Raw genomic sequence first — 18643 nt, forward strand, 5'->3', positions numbered from 1 at the left:
TAGTTTATAAAATTATTTGCTTGAAAATATAGTTTTAATTTAGTTGCATGTCTTATATTAATACCATTTTTCGTGAGTTTAAAGAAAATATTTTTTATTTGTTGAACACTTTCTTCTCAATACGGTCGTGATATTCCCAATAGACTTTTGCGAGATCTGCTTCTACGGGGGGGGGGGGGGGGCCGCGGCCCCCTCCGGCCCCCGCTAGGTACGCCCATGAAGTGGACTGCACAGAGGAAGCCTAATTCTATCCTACAAAAGACTGTTGCCGCTTCGGTCGCATCTTCATCAGTTTCCAAAAATGTCCGCGGAGCGGTGATGAGTGCAATGATATCCATTTTTTACCTCTTAGTATTTGTAAATGCAGGGAATAGCATTGAAAAGTTATGATCACATCATCATGCCAATTAATTTCGGTTTACATCCCATAGTTAAACTCTTTTCCCCGTGAACCTCGGATGACTTTTTTCGTCAGTGGCGCGATTGCGACTTTTGTAAACCATTTAAATGCGGGGGTGGGTGACAAAACATTTAGAGGCCGACTGGAGGATCCTATTTTGTAATATTGGTGCACCCAATGGTCCCAAGGTAGTTTGGGATAAAGAAGGCGACCCTATACTACAATCCTTGGTTCAGTCCTTTCTTATCTCACTTTTTGTATTTCTATATATTCCAATGCATTCCTTCCTTTCTCTTTTTGCAGCGTTTTTATAAAATCACTTGGTTTTTATCGTTTTGTCCGGGTCAAATTTTGGCAATACAATTTGAACCCATTTTTTAATTAGCTATTTAGCTGAAATTTTCATAATAACTCATTACCAGTGGACAATCCCATATAGTAACGTCTTTATTGTGGTTTCAATTGTATCTCGATTGTTATTTGTAGTTTAAAATTTAATGGAGATTAGTTGTAAAAAAAGTCCACCACAAACCGATTGCAGCGCTGCGATCATTCATTGTAAAAAGAGTAATGGAGTCATAGCTACGCCTTTGTTTGCATTCAAGGTTATTGAAAAATTGATTGAACAAAAACGTACTTGCGTTCCTTTCAGGTAGCGATAAAGACGTTTTTTATAAAAAAAATTTTTTTGTATTATTTCTTTCTTACTTTCGTAATATTCCTCTACCTTCTTTGGGGAAAGTTAGAAAGAATTGACCTCCAAGAGGAATCCAATTTATTATCCATATTTTCAGTAGCATATATGCCTCTTTAGTGTTTAACTTTAGATCTGCCACATTCACAGTCAGTTTTATAATGTCTGATTAACCATATGTTAAAGATGATGCATCCTTTCATTTTACCTGGCGGAGGCTAAAAGTTGTGTTTAGCCTCTTTGTAAGATCATACTATAAACTCACCAGTACTTCTAGTCAGCGGCAAGTAAACACTATATCATCATGTGGTTAGGGCTAACCAGACTTTCCAATACCGGCTCTTAGTGGTGATGTGGTAATATTTTTATGACATAAAATCCTTTCTTGCCAAACGAAATACTGGGTAAGAGCGAAGAAGAAGAAAGTTTTTGGAGGTAATTTACTTATCTTACCCAGGAATATATTTGCCCCTTGCATTAGCCATCCATTTTCATTCCTTTTATCTGCCTTTTTTCTCATGACTTCATGTTGTCATTACTTATTTTTCTACGCTATTTGCTATTTACACTGGTCTGAAGGAGGAAATAGATTAGAAAAATAGCGAGATTAAGTTCGGTAAAGTAAAGAAGCAAGTGAGAATAGGTTTCAAAATGATAATTATTCATTTTAATGTTTATTGCTCATTAGCTTTATACCTTTTCAGCACTACGTTTACTCTCCTTTTTTATACCTCAAGTATTCTTGATTCGCAGGAATAGAAGGATCAAGAACTTTGCTATTTCCACATAGTAATTTATTAACACCGACCATGGTTTCGTAACAGAGTGACATTATCAAGGTGAAAATTCAGGTAAATTGACTGTATATATAGTAGAAGGTTGGGTAGAGAAAATTACCGGGAGCCGTTGGTTAGGGGGAGGTAAGGGTTGGGGTTGGAGCTGGGTTTGGTGTCACTGTGGGTGGGGTGGGTGGAGGGGTGGAAGAGTAAGGGGGAAAGTGGAGGAGTTCTTGAATCGACTTCTACATCATGAAGGTACTGCTTTCGGGGTTATCCCAGTTTTTCCGAACTCCTGGGGAGTCAATGAAAACCTTTTTAACTACCATACTTACCTCCATCCGCTGTACACAACCTCACCACCTCAGGGAAGTATTCATTACTTAATAACCGATATGACATTTGGTGTCCATACAGCTCGTATATCTCTAAATTTGCCCATATTCTCCATATTCCTGTATATATCAAAGCACCGAACATTTCTGAGAGCCTTTCTTTTCCACCTTTCTATTGTTTCTTCTTGCATTGCCGTAAGTCCATTCTGAGTAATTCACGACAACTGGCCTCAGCACTGTCATATATTATTTTTATGCTTCTTGAAATATTCCTTGACCTAAAAATAGGTTGAAATTCATAATTACGTACATATTTTGCCTATATGTAACTTGACAAAATATACTTCATTATTCTCAAAATCTTATCCAGCGCAACGCCGAAAACTACCACTAGATCTGTACCCTTCATTATTTGTTTTACTTATTACCTATGATGTCTTGCTCTGTCATTTATAACTAAGATTTAAAATAATTTTTAATTGGCAAAGTGTATCAAATATATTTATTTAGCTTTAAAGTAGACAAAATGCAAAATATCTTCTTGCGTCACATTTTATCCACTGTAGCAATGCTTGCGTAATTTAATGATTAGTTTATATAGTCAATCAGGTGCAGATATTAAAGCAATGAAAATATATTTTGAAAAGCGATGGAGCAAGCTTCAGTTATGGATTACATTTTTATAAATTAAATTACCAACGATGAATTATCTCCGCACTTATCAAATTTTTCGGATCAAATTAACCATCAATATGACTTCATCAATTCTTGTCACCGTCTACGTTTTTACTCCATAATTCTTAGGACTCATTCCTGGGATCATAACTGACACTCAACAAAGGATAAATTCTAGTACAGTGACCTGAATAGCTTAACTTCATCACACACAAACATTTTTGCTGGTACAGGTTTTTTCAAGCATCGCTCAGAGCTGTTCAACGTGAAGCTAATCGTATGACATTGCACGAAATCACTTATAAAAATCAATTTTTATGTTCCAACGATATTTCTTCCAAAATCTATTGTATTTTTTCACGAAATTATTTTCCATCCCACCATTCGCAGAAATTCATTTTATGACTTTCGCGACTCTTAAAGTTTCATTGCGACCCATGACGAAATTGGCGTCTATATCCGAGTATGATGGCCCATCATGCGGATGCTCAAGAAGAGAAGGGCTTTTTATCAGCCAGCAGAGAATTGCGTTTGCATAATGAGACGATACAATGAATAAGGGTGAGAGAATATAACCTCTAATCTCCCCATGTCATCCATGCTGTCTGCTTCCAGCTCACTTGCCTATTCTTGCATGAATTCTTCAACGAATTGCTTCTAGAATTTTTCTCCTGTTTCTCGTACAGAATTCACGCTTTAATCTGGCAGTACCATTATAAATGTACGAAAATATCCACTGATAAAAATCGTTGGCCTTGACCGCGAATGATTTTTTCTCTGTGGATTTTTTTTGCACAATTTTTTCATTGCGGGTGACTCCCGTAAAGCTATCACCGTGGCTAGTCTCAGTGTACTAAAAGATAATGCATGTTATTTGATTCAATATTCGCTATATTTGCACAAAACTATGTATCTGCATTAGTTCATCATATGAAATGAATGTAACATAATGCACTGTACAAATGGCATATTGTTACAAAATGTTTGTTTCTGCAAGAGTGTGTAAATTTCCTTGTTGATTTGCTTGTATAAATTTATCTTTTCTTGTTTAGATTGAAATACTTAGAAAATGGCCCACTAATTAGAGGTATATTTGCACGATAGGACGATTATCCACTTAGAGGTTTATAGAATGCTCATATGAGGCTGAGTAGACTCATAAATATTTCAATATTCTATGTTGGGATTACCAAATAAAAATTTTTATTTCCACGTCCAAAAAAATGTTTTCTTTCCATAAACATTATGATCCATTTTCTTTCTTTCTTTCTTTATTTCACTTTGCCCACTCCTTACTATATCCCACAACCTTCTATACTCCTAACACAGGAGTATAGAAAGCTGTACGAAAGTGTTTTACTTGTGGCGTAACCTGGCGGCGGGCGGCGTCGGGAGTTGCATTGTGTCTGATCGGTGATCAAATCTCGCAATGAAAATCCGGCGGCAGTGAGTGTACGTGTAATAGATTCATTCCATAGTTGGGATACGTCATTATTTGGGATCTCGTGGGAAGTAAGGCGTTAGCCATACCCTTTAACCGAAATATTCAGAGCCCCAAATTAATATTTTTGATGATAAGATGGAGAATTTCTTAACTTACACGACATTTGCTTCCATCTTAGCTCCTTCCTATAACAATGATTGCGGTTGGAAATATAATGCGTGTTGAGTCCTCTTTATGATCCATTTCCATAATATATTATTACGATTGATTGGAAATATCTGAAAACCATCCCTTTCTTCGTGTAAAAGAAAAGAGTTGTTTTCGTTCTGATTGGCAAAGTGCAATTAGTTGTTTGAGCTTTAGAAAATAATTGTGATGTTCAAGCAAAAATACTGTCAAGAAAACCAATAATTTACCCATTCATTACATTTTACAAGTAGATTATTAGAGCTTATATAAATAATTCTCAACTTTACTTTTCGTCACTTAAATTTTTATTTCCCTTTCATATTTTATCTGCAATTTCATCCATATTTGTTTTTAAACTCCTATATTATTTCGTGTACATGAGTGATACATTAGATATAAATTTCAATATTCCTCTGATCTGATCTTTACTTTGTCCTTTTCTTTTAACCGTGATGAATAGCTTGTGAATGATGAACTGTGATGAATAGCTTTAATATGGCTAAAATCTATCCATACAATCATTGAATAGCTTTAATCGCAGTAAGTTATGAAGGCATGTTTGACAATATTGTCATTTATTGTCTTTAAATGTAAGACGAAAATAAGATGAATGTATTTGATGGAAAGGGCAAATATTTTGCACAGTTTTTCATTCAAATTATTTCACAGATCGTTTAATGATTGCATAAGTAAATTTGCCTATGCATACCCTCTTGGTATTGTAATTTATTTTTGTTGATGATGTGGAGAATTTTTTATTTACACAGCACTTACTCCCATCATAGTTCATTCCTATATCAAGCATTGCGGTTGGATATATTATGTGCGTTCAGTTTTCTTTCTGATTCAATTCCGTTTAAAACGATTCATCGGAAATTTCACATCAGAGATTTGATTTCGCAAAAGTCGTTCCTTTCGTAGGGAAAAACAATTTAAAATCTTCTCTGCGTCACCCCCATATCTCCCTTGTAATGTTCCCGCAACGACATCCTCCCGACGTTATCTGCTTCTCTAAATTAAATCGTGATTGCGATGGGGTCGTTTACTTGGACCCTAAATTGTATTTCATGAAACGATACGGAGAAGTATTCAAACAAAGGAAAGGGTGGATAAGTAAGATAAAAAAGATAAACAGATGCACGGATAAAAATAGTTTTGTAGTTCGCACCTATTTTCCTGTTCAGAGTTTACCGAGGGGACGAAGCAATTACTAAATACAGCAAATATTTTTTTTATCCTAGCTAAATCTCATTTGTAACCGGTGCTATTTCCCGGATGTGAAAAGTATTGAATGATGATGTTTCATGATGTTATCACTTGAATTTTATCGGAGTGCCCGCCGTTCCTGCAGCTCACTACTTTTTCAACAGTTTGGTTTTCCTCAAGAGTTGTTGTAGTTATGGTAATTTCAAGCACAATTTTGATGAAATGAGATTATGCTATTGGGTATTTACCTGTATTAAATGAATAATCTAGCTAATGATTTCTATTATATGGTAATTTCAAGCACAATTTTAATGAAATGAGATTATGCTATTGAGCATTTACCTGTATTAAATGAATAATCTAGCTAATAATTTCTATTATATGGCTCTTTAACGATTGAAGATACCCATAGGTGGATTTAGGGTGGTGTATGGCACATTATTTTGATTTATACTAAATACTTAATTATATTAAGTAAATACTTTATTTGCATCGTCAACGGGATATTTCTCAACGTAAGTACACTCTTGAATCAGAGTTACCGTAGGGTTTTATCAAATCGCACGTTTTTCTCGGATGCCCACCAAGTTTAAGATGTATCACTAATATCATCTTGTAAATAACCTAGATATGTACCTAATAGCCTACCGATTGTAGGATTAAATACATAAAGGAAGGCGGCTATTCATGAGAATAAATACTGATTACGATAAACCACGGGGAAAAATAAGGAGTATACGAAAAATATTTGGCTTTTGGTCAGGTAAACTAAGCATTTGTTGCTGTGAAGCACATGAAGTACGCTGCATGTCATCGCAAAATCTAAAATTTCGTCTCGTTTCTGCAATGGGTTTCCGTTCAAAAACAGAAAATTGAGTAAGTGTAGCGTAAACGGTACTTGAAACTTATTTTTGTGTCTATCAAATACTTTTTTTACGTTTTCACGATCATTAGGATCTCAACTTCGGCCGATTAGGGAAAACTATCTAAGTTCCGCATGGTAGGTAACAAAGTAAATACATAAGATAGATTTTCAGCTAGCAATGGATCAGATCTTAATGGACAATAAATAAATATTTAAAAACGTTCGTAAAATAATTTTCATTAATATCATAGTTATTTACCTGCCTTATTTTACTCCCGCATCGTGCTAGCGACGAAGCACTTTTTTTCAGAAAATCAGCCGCTATAAGGAAGTCGACCAAAAGTAAACTGAGGTATTTTGCTTTCTTAAGTCAATTTGTCCTTTAAGGAACTACCACAAAGCTCGACGAAGAGATTTACTTCGATATCTTGCATTGAAGGCTCTACCTTTCTTCTCTCTTAGCGAAGTGAAATGAGTGCGATGACGTCAGAAGGCGTTTCAGATCACGTGACTTCAAGCGATTCGAGCCTTTGTTATTAGCATTTATTGACGTTTGCGGAGTACTAGGAGAGTTTTGGCTTATATATTTGGACTCGTGAGAAAATTTTCTATTCAATGAGACAAACCTGCATGATGAACAAATTTCATGCATGCTCCCCATTATTAGCATGAACTAATTAAAACTAAATAGATTTCTGTTTTTTCTATTTTAAGCCTGGTAATGTAATTTCTTCAATTCTATGACTCCCCATAGAGCATAGTGCTGTACATGCCAATATCTAATCACTTTTTTGAAAGCTAATAACCATTCTTGCTCAGTATTTCTTTATTAACTTTATTACTTTACAACTCAGAATTTTGAATACTACATTGAGAATTCTACTTCTATTGTGTTAAAATTATTCAGTCGCAAGTAATAAGTTTATCAATGTATTGTGTGCATACCACCACGAATACCTTTAAATTGTGCAAGTGTTGAGATTTTGGTTTGCGTAACTTAAACATGGCTAATTTTTACCTTGCCCGTTTTTTTCATTTTTTTCTTGTCACTGAATAATTAAGGTAATAGAAAAATTTTTAATAAGCCATTCAATTATTTACTATTGAATAATATTAAATAAAAAACTTAGACTGTCCTTAATTGTGGTTATCATGCAACCTACTTGATTTATCAATTTACTATAATCATCAAATTTATTTCTTACGAATTTTAGACGGTATCTGATAGTTTCCCGATATCTTTGTTTTAACCCTTAAACCTTAAGAAACAAATTAAAAAATTTGTTTCTTAAATTAAAAAAATTGTTTCTTAAATTAAAAAAATTGTTTCTTAAATTAAAAAATTTGTTTTTTAAGCTTTCAAATTTGTGTTGAAATTCATTATGTCGATATACTGAGCACATTACCCTTTTGATATTATTAAAACTTCAGAATATCGATCAAAATAAATGTATTCTTTTCCAATGCCCTCATTAACCTTTGGTGGTACCAGGTTCAAGCACTGTGGTGAGATGGCCGACGCCTCACATAGTCGTCGCTGGAGTGGTGGTAGCTATGTGTGGAAGCTCATCCAGAACTCCTTGATGAAGCGGTGATGGCTGAAGAGGCCTCAGTGTTGGCTGCCTACTACAAGACTTGATAGCATCGGTGTTGGGTAAGAGAGGGTAGTTATTAACCAGGATGGCCGATAATTTTTATCAACTCGGAGGCATCTCTAATCAGATTGTTTTACATTCTTGGCTATCATTCGGCATATTTATTCCTTATTAAAATGCATTCTAATTTGACCATTCTTTGCTTGGTCTGTTTTGCCTCCGGAACCCCAGATGGTATAGTATGTGTAAATGCTTTTCGGGAACGCAGCATCAATATACACCTTCTTGTGACCTGACAGGTGAACAATCCACTCCATTCAAACTCAAACCCGTGACCCCATTCTGAGTAGACGAGGAATTTACTCCACGAAACTGAGGCCGATTATAAATTGAATAATATACATGTGATCGTAGCATTCTAATGAGGGTATAACGGCTATAGTCACAGTTTTCAGAGGGATGGATATTTAAAGCCCTTCCAAGAATTTATCTTTGTGCGTTGTCATGATTAGAAATGAAATTGTTGCCATTTTTTACTTTTCAATTGTTGCTGTTTGGGAAATACACACTGCTTTTACCGTTTTTCGATCCGCTGACTTCTTCTCGAGCTATTTGCGACGAAATATCGACTGAATTAACCCTTTCGTAAATGATTTGATGGCATTACGAACTCGTACAGAGTATTTTATTGTTTCTCAGCTATTTATTGACCTTTTGTATAGGCCTCGCGCGGTTTGGTCCTGTTTGCACTCTTTCTGAGTGATTCCTTTTGCCAATGATAGATTCTCGCTGAAGGATCAAAAAAATTAAAAGTAAATGACATCATTGACTCATGAAAATCGGTATCAATTCTCGCGTTTTCTTAGTACAAGCATGATAAAATAATTACTGCCCTATCTCGGTCTTCGGGGTGAAGACACTTCGAATTTTCATTTTTCACATACCTGGCCGACGTTATGGAGGCGATGCAGCTCTCCATCTTCAGAGCATACTAAACTATCGACTGTTGTTGATAATTTAATGTTGACGCGGCTTCACCCCGAAGACCGAGGTAGTGCAAAGATTAATTTTAACCACTAAAGTCATAAATACGAGCACTATTCTCTGTTAGTCGTCCTTTACGGTGATTTTGGATTGCTCGCCGGAGTTTAGACAATGTTTCGCAGTATACTTCTGAGTATTTTCTTCCCAGGTTGGATGATATCGATGTGTTTTACCCCATTCCGATTCATAAACACATTCATGACAACTTCTCCCGCTGAATGCGTTTGTTTGAATTTCTTCGCCGGTGATGAACAGAAATGATGCCACGGTCGGGATTGCTGTTTTTTTCGGGGAGGGGGGGAGGGGGGGGTAATTAAACATCCACGTTTAATATCCCGTGACGAAAGAGTCCAACAAATTTTCCTTAGTTCCTCCCCCCACATTGTTGAATAAATTTGTGAGCACAGTCAATGCATTCAATGCGTTGTTTCTTGTGACCGTCAGTCAGCATCCGGGGGACCCAGTGAGCAAACACCTTTTGATAACCCTACGTTTGTGTTAGAGCTTTCTCAATTGTGCTCTGGGAAGCTTCAGGAAAGATTCAGGTTCAACAAGTTCACGGAAAGTGACCCTCCAATCTTTGAGCAGCTCACTGTTTATCTTCTGGTCAATCACATTCGAAACTGGCCGTCTTTCACTCCGTTCTTTATCGTGAACCTCCGTGCGACCCTCAGCAAAATCCCGCAATAATTTTGGATTTCCTGAATGGACATGCACTCTTCACCATAAATCTCAGTCAGTTGCCGATGAATCTCCACGGGCAGTAACTTCATTGCGTGGAGAAATCGGATTACTGCTCGAACCTCACACTTGGTGGGAATGAGGATCAACATTTCCATTGTTTAGGGTTGTCAGGCCAACAAGGAGCGAAGTAGTGAATCGCGAACGGACGAGCTCGAGAGTAGGGAAACCACTGCGCACGGCACTATTCCGGAATTTAGCCTAGAACCTTCTCTCAATTTTGTATCTAATTGGGAACCTTACTTTTGGTACAACCTTGGTAGCTGGAGAAGTAGGTGATGTATCGTGATAGGGAAGAATACAGATCTCTATTTCAATCTTTTAAAAACGAAAATAAAATTGTGATAGCCCATTTCCACAAACGGGAGGCAGAAACCTCTAACCTCTCTTCTTTTTTGTACATAAAGCTCAACACAAAATTCCTCCTCGCTGTGTACCTTTGCCTCTTATCCGAGCACGTAAACAGCACCGAGCCAAGTGATATTTATGCGCCATATCCGTGAATATCTTGTCTATTAGAATATAAACCAATTTAATGAATTTGGTAGATTATCCCTATGTGCGTAATATTTTTCCCTTCTTTCTACCAAATATATTTGTATAAATTGAGATTTCGGTAAATGTAAAATGTGTTGCTCCAAAAGCTGTAACGAGTTACACTTCCCCCTTTTACACCGACCCGAGTTTGCTGCAATGATTTGCGAAGATATAAAAGAACTGTAGGGACTAAACGCAGCCTCTCAACCGGCAAGCATTGGCACTCACTCACTCACATACACACACGTAGACACCAAGATATATAGGCTAAAACTGCCGGGAGAATAAGCTGAAGAAGAATGGGTGAAAATATATAATAGGAACGTGAGAAGCAAATAGCGCTATGCCGGCCTCTAAGAGGCCCTTTTCAATGCGAAAAAGATATCTCCACGACAACACTAGGCTTAAGTGATGTAACGGACTAGTGTAACTCGTTACGGATTTTGGATCAACGCATTTTACATTTATCTGCCATTGCCGTAGAGCTGATTCCCTCATATTTGAGGATTCGGGTTTGATTGGACCACCCTACTGAAGAGGTTTGAGCAAAACTAACTGTGTGAGGAGGATTATCTACCGATTCGATCGATGGAATTTTCTTCCTCATAGAAAAATCCTCTAGGATTGGTAGAAAATTAATTGCATATGCTTGGTTTCGCTAATAGTAGGGCCCCCTTCGCTTCTATAGCGTTGGGGTGTTTTTCCCTCGTCCCCTCCCTTCCGCTCCTATCCTTTCCCAGAGGCGTCGCGACGGGCTCCCATCGCGGCGACGCCTCTTTCCTTTTTCCTACCTCTCCAGCCCCTCCCCGGGTGATCGGGCGTATAAGCCACGGGTTTGGGTCCCGGCCCCGGTGTGTTGTACCCTTAAGAGGGTTCACCTAAAACCCTCATAGTCTCCGTGTGAGGAGGATTGTTAACCCTTAACGACTGGCGCGGGATGATGGTAGATCCCCAGGCTGGTAAATTAGTTGTTTACCTCTAGGGCGATTTGGCAGCATCACTTAGCTACTTAGTAGCTTCAAGTCTACTCCCACCACCCGCTAAACTGGGTTTTGTCAGTCCATCTCACCTTTGAGATATGTAAACATTGTGCAAGTGAACTGGGGACTCGGTATGTCCTCGCGCCACTAATTGCGTTATAGATACCTCGTTCTTTTGCATTGACTAATTACTGTTGTGATGTGAAGTGGTGTATATTACTTTATTTGGCATTTTTTAAAGCAATTGAATTATGAGTTTTGAGGACCTGAATGAAGGGAAAATTAAATATTATTTTACGTTTGCACAAAAATTGCAAGGTTTTTTTTCTTAAAAAATGGAAAAATATTTAGTAATGAAAATATCAAATTCTAATAATCTACAAATGTTGAAAATAATTTAAACTTTCAAAAATGCATGCAAGGTTTTGACGAAATATCAGTAGTTATTAAGAAATTAAATAAATAATTTGGAGATATGTTGTATCCCCACGCCAGTACTAACGTCTCAAAAAATGGCGCTAGTAGTTAAGGGTTAAGGTAGGGTGTGCTGGGAGATGGGAATATCGCGAATGCAAGGGTTAGGCGAGGTTTCCCGCGCAGTGCGGGAGATGGCGCTCCCGCTCATGGGAACGCACCATCTTCCCCCACCACTCTCTGTGGGACCCTCCCATTCCAATTTCCACTCTTGTCTTCCTTTTTCTTCCTCCACTTTTACCTTTTTCAACGCAACCTCCATTCCATCAATCCGTAAACCTCTATCTTAAGAGAAGTTAAAGTCCTTTCAGAACTTTTGGTACAACCATGGTAGCTAGAGAAGTAGGTGATGTACCGTGATAGGGAAGAATGCAGATCTCTATCTCAATCTTTCAAAAACGAAAATAAAATATGTGAAAGCCCATTTACACGAACGGGTGGCAGAACCTCTTACCTTCTTCTTAATTTGTACATAAAGTACAATACAATGCTCTGAAGGTTCTTATGGAAATAGCATGTGGACAATAACAAACCACGCAAGATAAATGCGCGAGATCCAATAGAAACTGAGACGTGCCTATGCCTGTGGAAGGAAACTCCATCTATGCTTAAGTTCGTTTGATATAAATTTGGCCGATCTTTTACTTTAGCCAAGCAAATAAATTTGATCAAGATGAAATTTTGTGTCATTTTTTCACTCAAAATGGATATTACAACATATAATAAAGAACTTGAGATATGGAAGAGAAAGATATCTTACGATGAAAAAAAGAAATTTTACATGTTCTGCAATTTTTCGATTATTTAAAAAAATGCCGAAAGTTGCCGCCAAATTTTTATCAGTTTTTATTTAGAGTTACGGTTCACTGCATAACTCGTTTAGATAGAGCCGCTCTTTGGAAGTTTCTTAAGGAAAGAGCGTGTGGACAATAACAAACCACGCAAGACGGATGCGCGAGATCCAATAGTAGCCGAGACGCGGTGACCTGCTCGGCAGGAGTCAATGACGTCATCAAATTATCTGGGAATACTTTGAGGCCGTAGATTTTAAGCCGCCATTAGCTCTAGCAATAGGAGGCGGATCAAGATACATAAAAATTCAGGCATTTTATTTATCCAAAGTCTATTACAATTGAAAATGAAAAAAATGGTTAAAGCCCTTTTACTCCAGTGGAAGGCCCTTAAATACAGATCAACATCTGCCCTTCTTCTTTTGTACACAATGTAGAACACAATATCCTCCTCGCTGTGCTCCTTTATCTTTTACCCAAAATCACGGCGCACATCAGGGCAGAGAGGGTATGTTTTCTATCGCCCCACCGCAGTGACGCATGCTCATGCTGAGTGACCTTTTTCGTATCAGTGGTAAGTGGGTTGCATGCAATTAGGATATCATGGTATCTAGCCAATTCCTTCTTCCTTAGAAATCTAACTTTATGACTTATTTCTCGCTGTTATCCTTGCACCAGGTGATATAAACTATTGAATTACATTTTTTCAGTGACCAGAGGACAGCTACAAAAAAAGGCCATCCCTTCACCAAGCCTACCAATCGCATGGAATCGGCAGCTCCAGTAAAATCTGTATCTAATGTATATTTTATTCCAAGGTACTATCGCAAAATTACCATAAGTGTGATATCAGCTTGCTGTGCTCTAGGACGCTGATGACGAGAAGTGTTCACCGCTATCACCATATTTGATGGAAGTAATGGATAAATTTATGTTAGCTTATCTTCCAAAAGTTGTTACAAAAACATAAGTGAAAAAGTGTGTGCAACGAAAGTGTTACAAAGATGTTGAAGAGGATACAGAGTACAATGACTATAAGATGTACTCATCAGCAATGTCATGTGTAACTTATACATACCTTTACAGTACATTATGTTGTAATGTTATAATGGCTGTCATGGACAATTTTATGAATAAGCCAGCTGATGTTATTAAATTCATATAAATCAGACCAAGGTGTTAAATTTCATAATATAAAAGAAATCGCCTATCACTGCTACAGTAAAAGTCCTTCTATGCTAGAATGCATTGACTATAAATGTGGCCCGTCGTTTTATTTTGATCAAAGAAATAAATTTGAGCAGCAGTAAACGTTGTCTATGAGCTAGTCCTGTCAGTTTTAACCACGGTTTTCACCAGCATTTGGACTGGGCCCTTTCCCTTCCAGCTCGTGAGGAATGTTTGATAACATGGCTCGGTGATGTTAAGAACAATTTCTTTTATTCCCTTCTTTAAGGAAGTTTAAGACCAATATATGACCTTGGTGTGGTGCTTATGAAAGGCGGTGTAGTTTGGAAGGAGAAAAGTCTGATGAAGCTCGGGTGATGGCCCTTGCTTAGCGAAAGCAGTACCAAAATGATGATTTTTGAACTCTTCTAGACTGATCCCCTTGAATTCAGAAATTTATAAGCACTTAGAATGGAAATTTAGTGTCCAATTACTACAATTTTACTCGAAATTTATGTTTCCACATGTTTTTGACCTCCTTTTAGTGGTAAAGTAGACTTTTTTAAAAAATTGTAGGTTTTAATTTCTGGATTCTTCTTAAATTTACCTGAATTTGGACATTTTTTTATTATAAAAACTATTAATTTGCTATTCTACTCTTCAATATTTTTTAAGTGTGTGCAGAAAGATATGACAATGATTGATCCATATTCTCAGCCTTGCAGAGAAATCTGTATATAATTTATCGTTCCTCATATTCAGTACAACTATTTACTGTGTATGCAGTATACTATTGCCTACAATGCTTATTTTCCATTTACTGATTATGTGTTATGTTCCATTAGTGTAAATTTTTTTTTTTACATATTTCACATGGTAATGGTACAGATTTTGAATCCTCATATTGTATATTCAGGGTATATTTTTTGCCTAAATTGTATGCCTTTGTTAATAATTAAATGAGTGGAAACAGTGTTAGCAATGTATGGATTTCATATCTGAGCATGCATTGTGCTGAACATATTTATGGGTGTGCGCTGAGGATCTGCTTGAGAAAATTGATTCATTTATTCATGGATGCTTTTCTCGGAACAACTTAATGAAGTAATACTGTGCACATATATTTATTAAATAAGTGAGCGCAATTGAATCAATCATTGAATGGAATGTGCCAGTATAACAGAGTTGGAATTGGGACCAGGATGGACCAGAATTTGCGGTTGACTCATCAGTTACATAAAATTTTGAATGAATAACCCCGGAGAAATACTGAGCGTGGTGGCGAAAAAAACTTTGCAAGACATTGACCTAAAAACAAATACAAACAACAAGAATATTTAAATAAAAAGTTTATTTACCTTAAAATGTTAATTCATCTTGGAAAATACTTCTCTTTATGTTAGTGTTATTTTATGCCTGTGAATTTTTGTAATTAAATCTTATATATATTTAAAAGCTGCTATTGATACAAAGTGATCTGCCATTATCAAAGAAGTATATGAATTTTATTGTATTTGGTTCAAAGGCTTATGCCTTTTTCATGTATTTCAAACTTTCAATGGCGGGATAATTACCTAGAGAAAAATCTCTGGATCATTCTTCTCATGGTATGGTCCACCATTTCTCTAAGAATAGTAATTTTTTTACTAGTGGTAGCCATTTTCGCCTAAATGAGACGTTGTGTGACATGTATTCATACATTAATATGATATAGCATATAAAGTTTGAATTCTTCATCCTGCCCCTTCTTGAGGTACATGAAAAATGCTTTTTGACTGATGAGCCTGGCCTCAGGAGAATAGCCTTGTGAGCCTGCTAGGGGTTTTCTGTTACCATTGTTGGGATACTCCTGTTTTCTATCAGATAAAGCACTTTACGATACAAGAAGGTATTTTTAAGTGTGAATGAAATGGTAATATGAGGCTTTAGAGTTCCACTGCCCTTTTCATTTCCTTTTTAAGGCTGTGGTTTTTAAGGTTCCTCATACATTGGTCTGATGAGGAACAGTGTCCTAATCCCACCAGAACTCAAAATACTGACTCATAATAACTACTACATGATGAGTAAGTATCTAGCATTGGGGCTAATTTTTTGTTCAAATAAGCTCAAATGAAGCAGTGACCTAATTGTTTCTTTTACCATGGATCACGTGAAATGAGTTTTACATTTATGATGTGTTGGTTTTAATGAATAATATCACTTAAAAAAAGGCCAAATTGGCTCTCCAGGTTAAAAAAGTGATTTATGATGATCTGATCGGTGGATCTTTTATCTTACCTTTTGCCTCCAAATTTGAATTGTCTCAAAACACAGTTTATCTCTTCACAATATGGTAAACATTTGCTGACTGTTGCTGTTATTTGATTAAAAATATGAGAATGAATGTTGTTCCCGAGTTGCATATGGGACATAATAAGTATTTTACAGTATTTCATATGAATTTGTTTTCACTCAATCAATGTGGCATACCATTTTTGAGGTTCTCTTAAATATGGATCCAATAATTTTAAACTCCTTAAATGGCGTCTCACCCTATTCGATATGGCCTAATATGAATACAGTCATTGATATAGTCCTCTCCTGAACTTTCAACCGTCATAAAATCAGTAAAATTCTTAAGTTAGCAAAATCATCAAAGAGCTGTGATCAATATAGATGAAGTGAATATATTACTCATTAAATATGATTAGTATATATAAAATTTGATATGTAGGGCACTCCCAAGTATATGAAGGGAGATGTATCAATATTAGCATTTAAACTCTTGAAACTACATTTGGGTAATATTGGTATGTATTTAATTATATTATTCAAATGGTATATTTATGGATAATTTCTTCATTAATTTGTAAAAAGTATCAGAGGCATGGTCAATGGGGACAGAGTGGGTTTCTGTTTCCTTAAAATGTAAGTTAACCTTCTGATTATTTGATATTCTGGATCATTTTCCTCCCCCTGATCAAAAAGCATTGTTTAAATTCCCTTTCTACCTTGATGCAGCTCTATGCTCTAAGAGTATTTTAGTTAAATATTAGTAATTTATTAAAATTTAAAGATTTTTCATGCCTCACCTGGAAGCGTGAAATGAGAATGATTCATATTTATTACTGCTTTTATCTTTCTTCGCTATTAGCTGATTTATTTATAGGTATCTAATCCGACTGTCTGTAGGACACGTTGATACTTCTTCGGGAGAGCCAAGAACAAGTTAGTCTGAGTTCTTTGAAATATCAACCAGATTTTGGGCATACAAAGGAAGCTATAGACTATGCAACCCTAAAAAATATTTTAAAAAGTACTTTTTTGTAAGTTAACTGTCATCATTCAACTATGAAGGTATTTTTTCAGGCTCAGCGTTACTGCCTTCTTTATTTCAGTTAAAAGGTTGAATTTTAATGTTCGATTTTATTTATGGTCCCTCAAATGAGCGTCTCATTAATTTCCATGCTACTTTTTTCAGCATAGTTTTTGAGCATGTTTGAGCATAGTCCAAAACCCTAACTGTAGCTTGGTAGCCCTAATCGCGAGAGATTGTTTACCTACCGTGAACCGGTTGATTACAAAACGCTTGAGCTTGGTTTCCTTAACGAGTACTCACCCAGCGCCACGAAGACGCAACACTTTCACGATATTATGGTTTTTTTGGTTGAAAATCTTTAAGACTTATATTTGCTCTTGTACGAAATATTCTTTTCAAACTAATCCCAACTCCATCGCTGTCAACACTAAAGTTAAATTAATAACGAAATTAACTTGAATGAACCACAGTCACAAAAACCGAAAGTTACAGTTTCGTAGATATTCCCATAATTTAGCCATCTGATTATCCTCGCTCAGTGATGACAATTTTAATCTTGGCAGCACGGAATGCCAAACTGTACGCCAATGTTGACGCTTCAGTTGTCCTCAAGTATTTGAAAGCTACGGATGCTTTCAAGAATCCAGGGGCGCCGACTTATAAAAAATATTGGGGGGGCCCATATCCGAGGTCTTGCCCCGGGAAGAGGTTAAATTCAAAGTGTGTCGCAGCACCGAAACACTATCATGATTCACACCACCTGATTCAGTTAACCTGCTTAACCCAGCGGTTCCCAAAGTGGGGGTCGTAGGCCGTTCGGAAAGGGGTCGCGAGATACTAATAATATGGTGAACAACGTACTTAAACTTGGACGACCATTTTTAGAGGGTCGCGGCTAAAAAGAATGACCTAAAATGGGTCGCGGAAAGAAAAAGTTTGGGAACCGCTGGCTTAACCTAATAATTATTTGTTTTTACACATTGTTGAATTTATTTTAAAAGGTAACTATTGTCAAACATGGGAAATAAAAATTACCTATATATTTTTGTGATGTCACAAAGCATAAGATAACTTAATTATTTTCTTGAAACATTGAGGGGGCTCCGCCCCCCCAAACGAATCTTTGAGGGGGCTCGGGCCCCCTCAGGCCCCATGGAGTCGGCGCCACTGCAAGAATCTAAGTTAAAGTCACGAATAGGTTCCAGGCTCGCCTATCTTTTCATTTTCACCATAACTTTCGCCGCTAATTTAATCGAAAACTGACAGGTGGATAAATAACTCTCAAGTTGTTATCTGCACACATATAATTTGGATTAAAGCCGAAATTCGTCGCGCCACCGGCCATCGTCAGCTTTATCGCTTCTCATTTGTTTTCAGTTGAAGTTTAAATATGAGAAGAAGAACGATATCAGCCATGGAGGGAATGTATAGA

At 36.7% G+C, this 18643-nt stretch overlaps 1 protein-coding gene across 2 annotated transcripts in view; it reads left to right on the forward strand.

Annotated features, from left to right (window-relative positions):
* Positions 1–14886, forward strand: part of LOC124165658 (lachesin-like) — a 411583-nt gene extending 396697 nt beyond the window's left edge. For both annotated transcript variants that reach the window (XM_046543134.1, XM_046543135.1), the window contains 2 exons: positions 8077–8238; positions 13457–14886. In XM_046543134.1, the coding sequence (XP_046399090.1) occupies positions 8077–8168 (92 nt within the window). In that variant the 3' untranslated portion in view covers positions 8169–8238; positions 13457–14886. The remainder of the gene's footprint in view (positions 1–8076; positions 8239–13456) is intronic.
* The last annotated feature ends 3757 nt before the right edge of the window (positions 14887–18643 follow it).

The sequence above is a fragment of the Ischnura elegans genome, chromosome 9 (genome assembly GCF_921293095.1).
Source record: "Ischnura elegans chromosome 9, ioIscEleg1.1, whole genome shotgun sequence".
Lineage (NCBI taxonomy): Eukaryota > Metazoa > Arthropoda > Insecta > Odonata > Coenagrionidae > Ischnura > Ischnura elegans.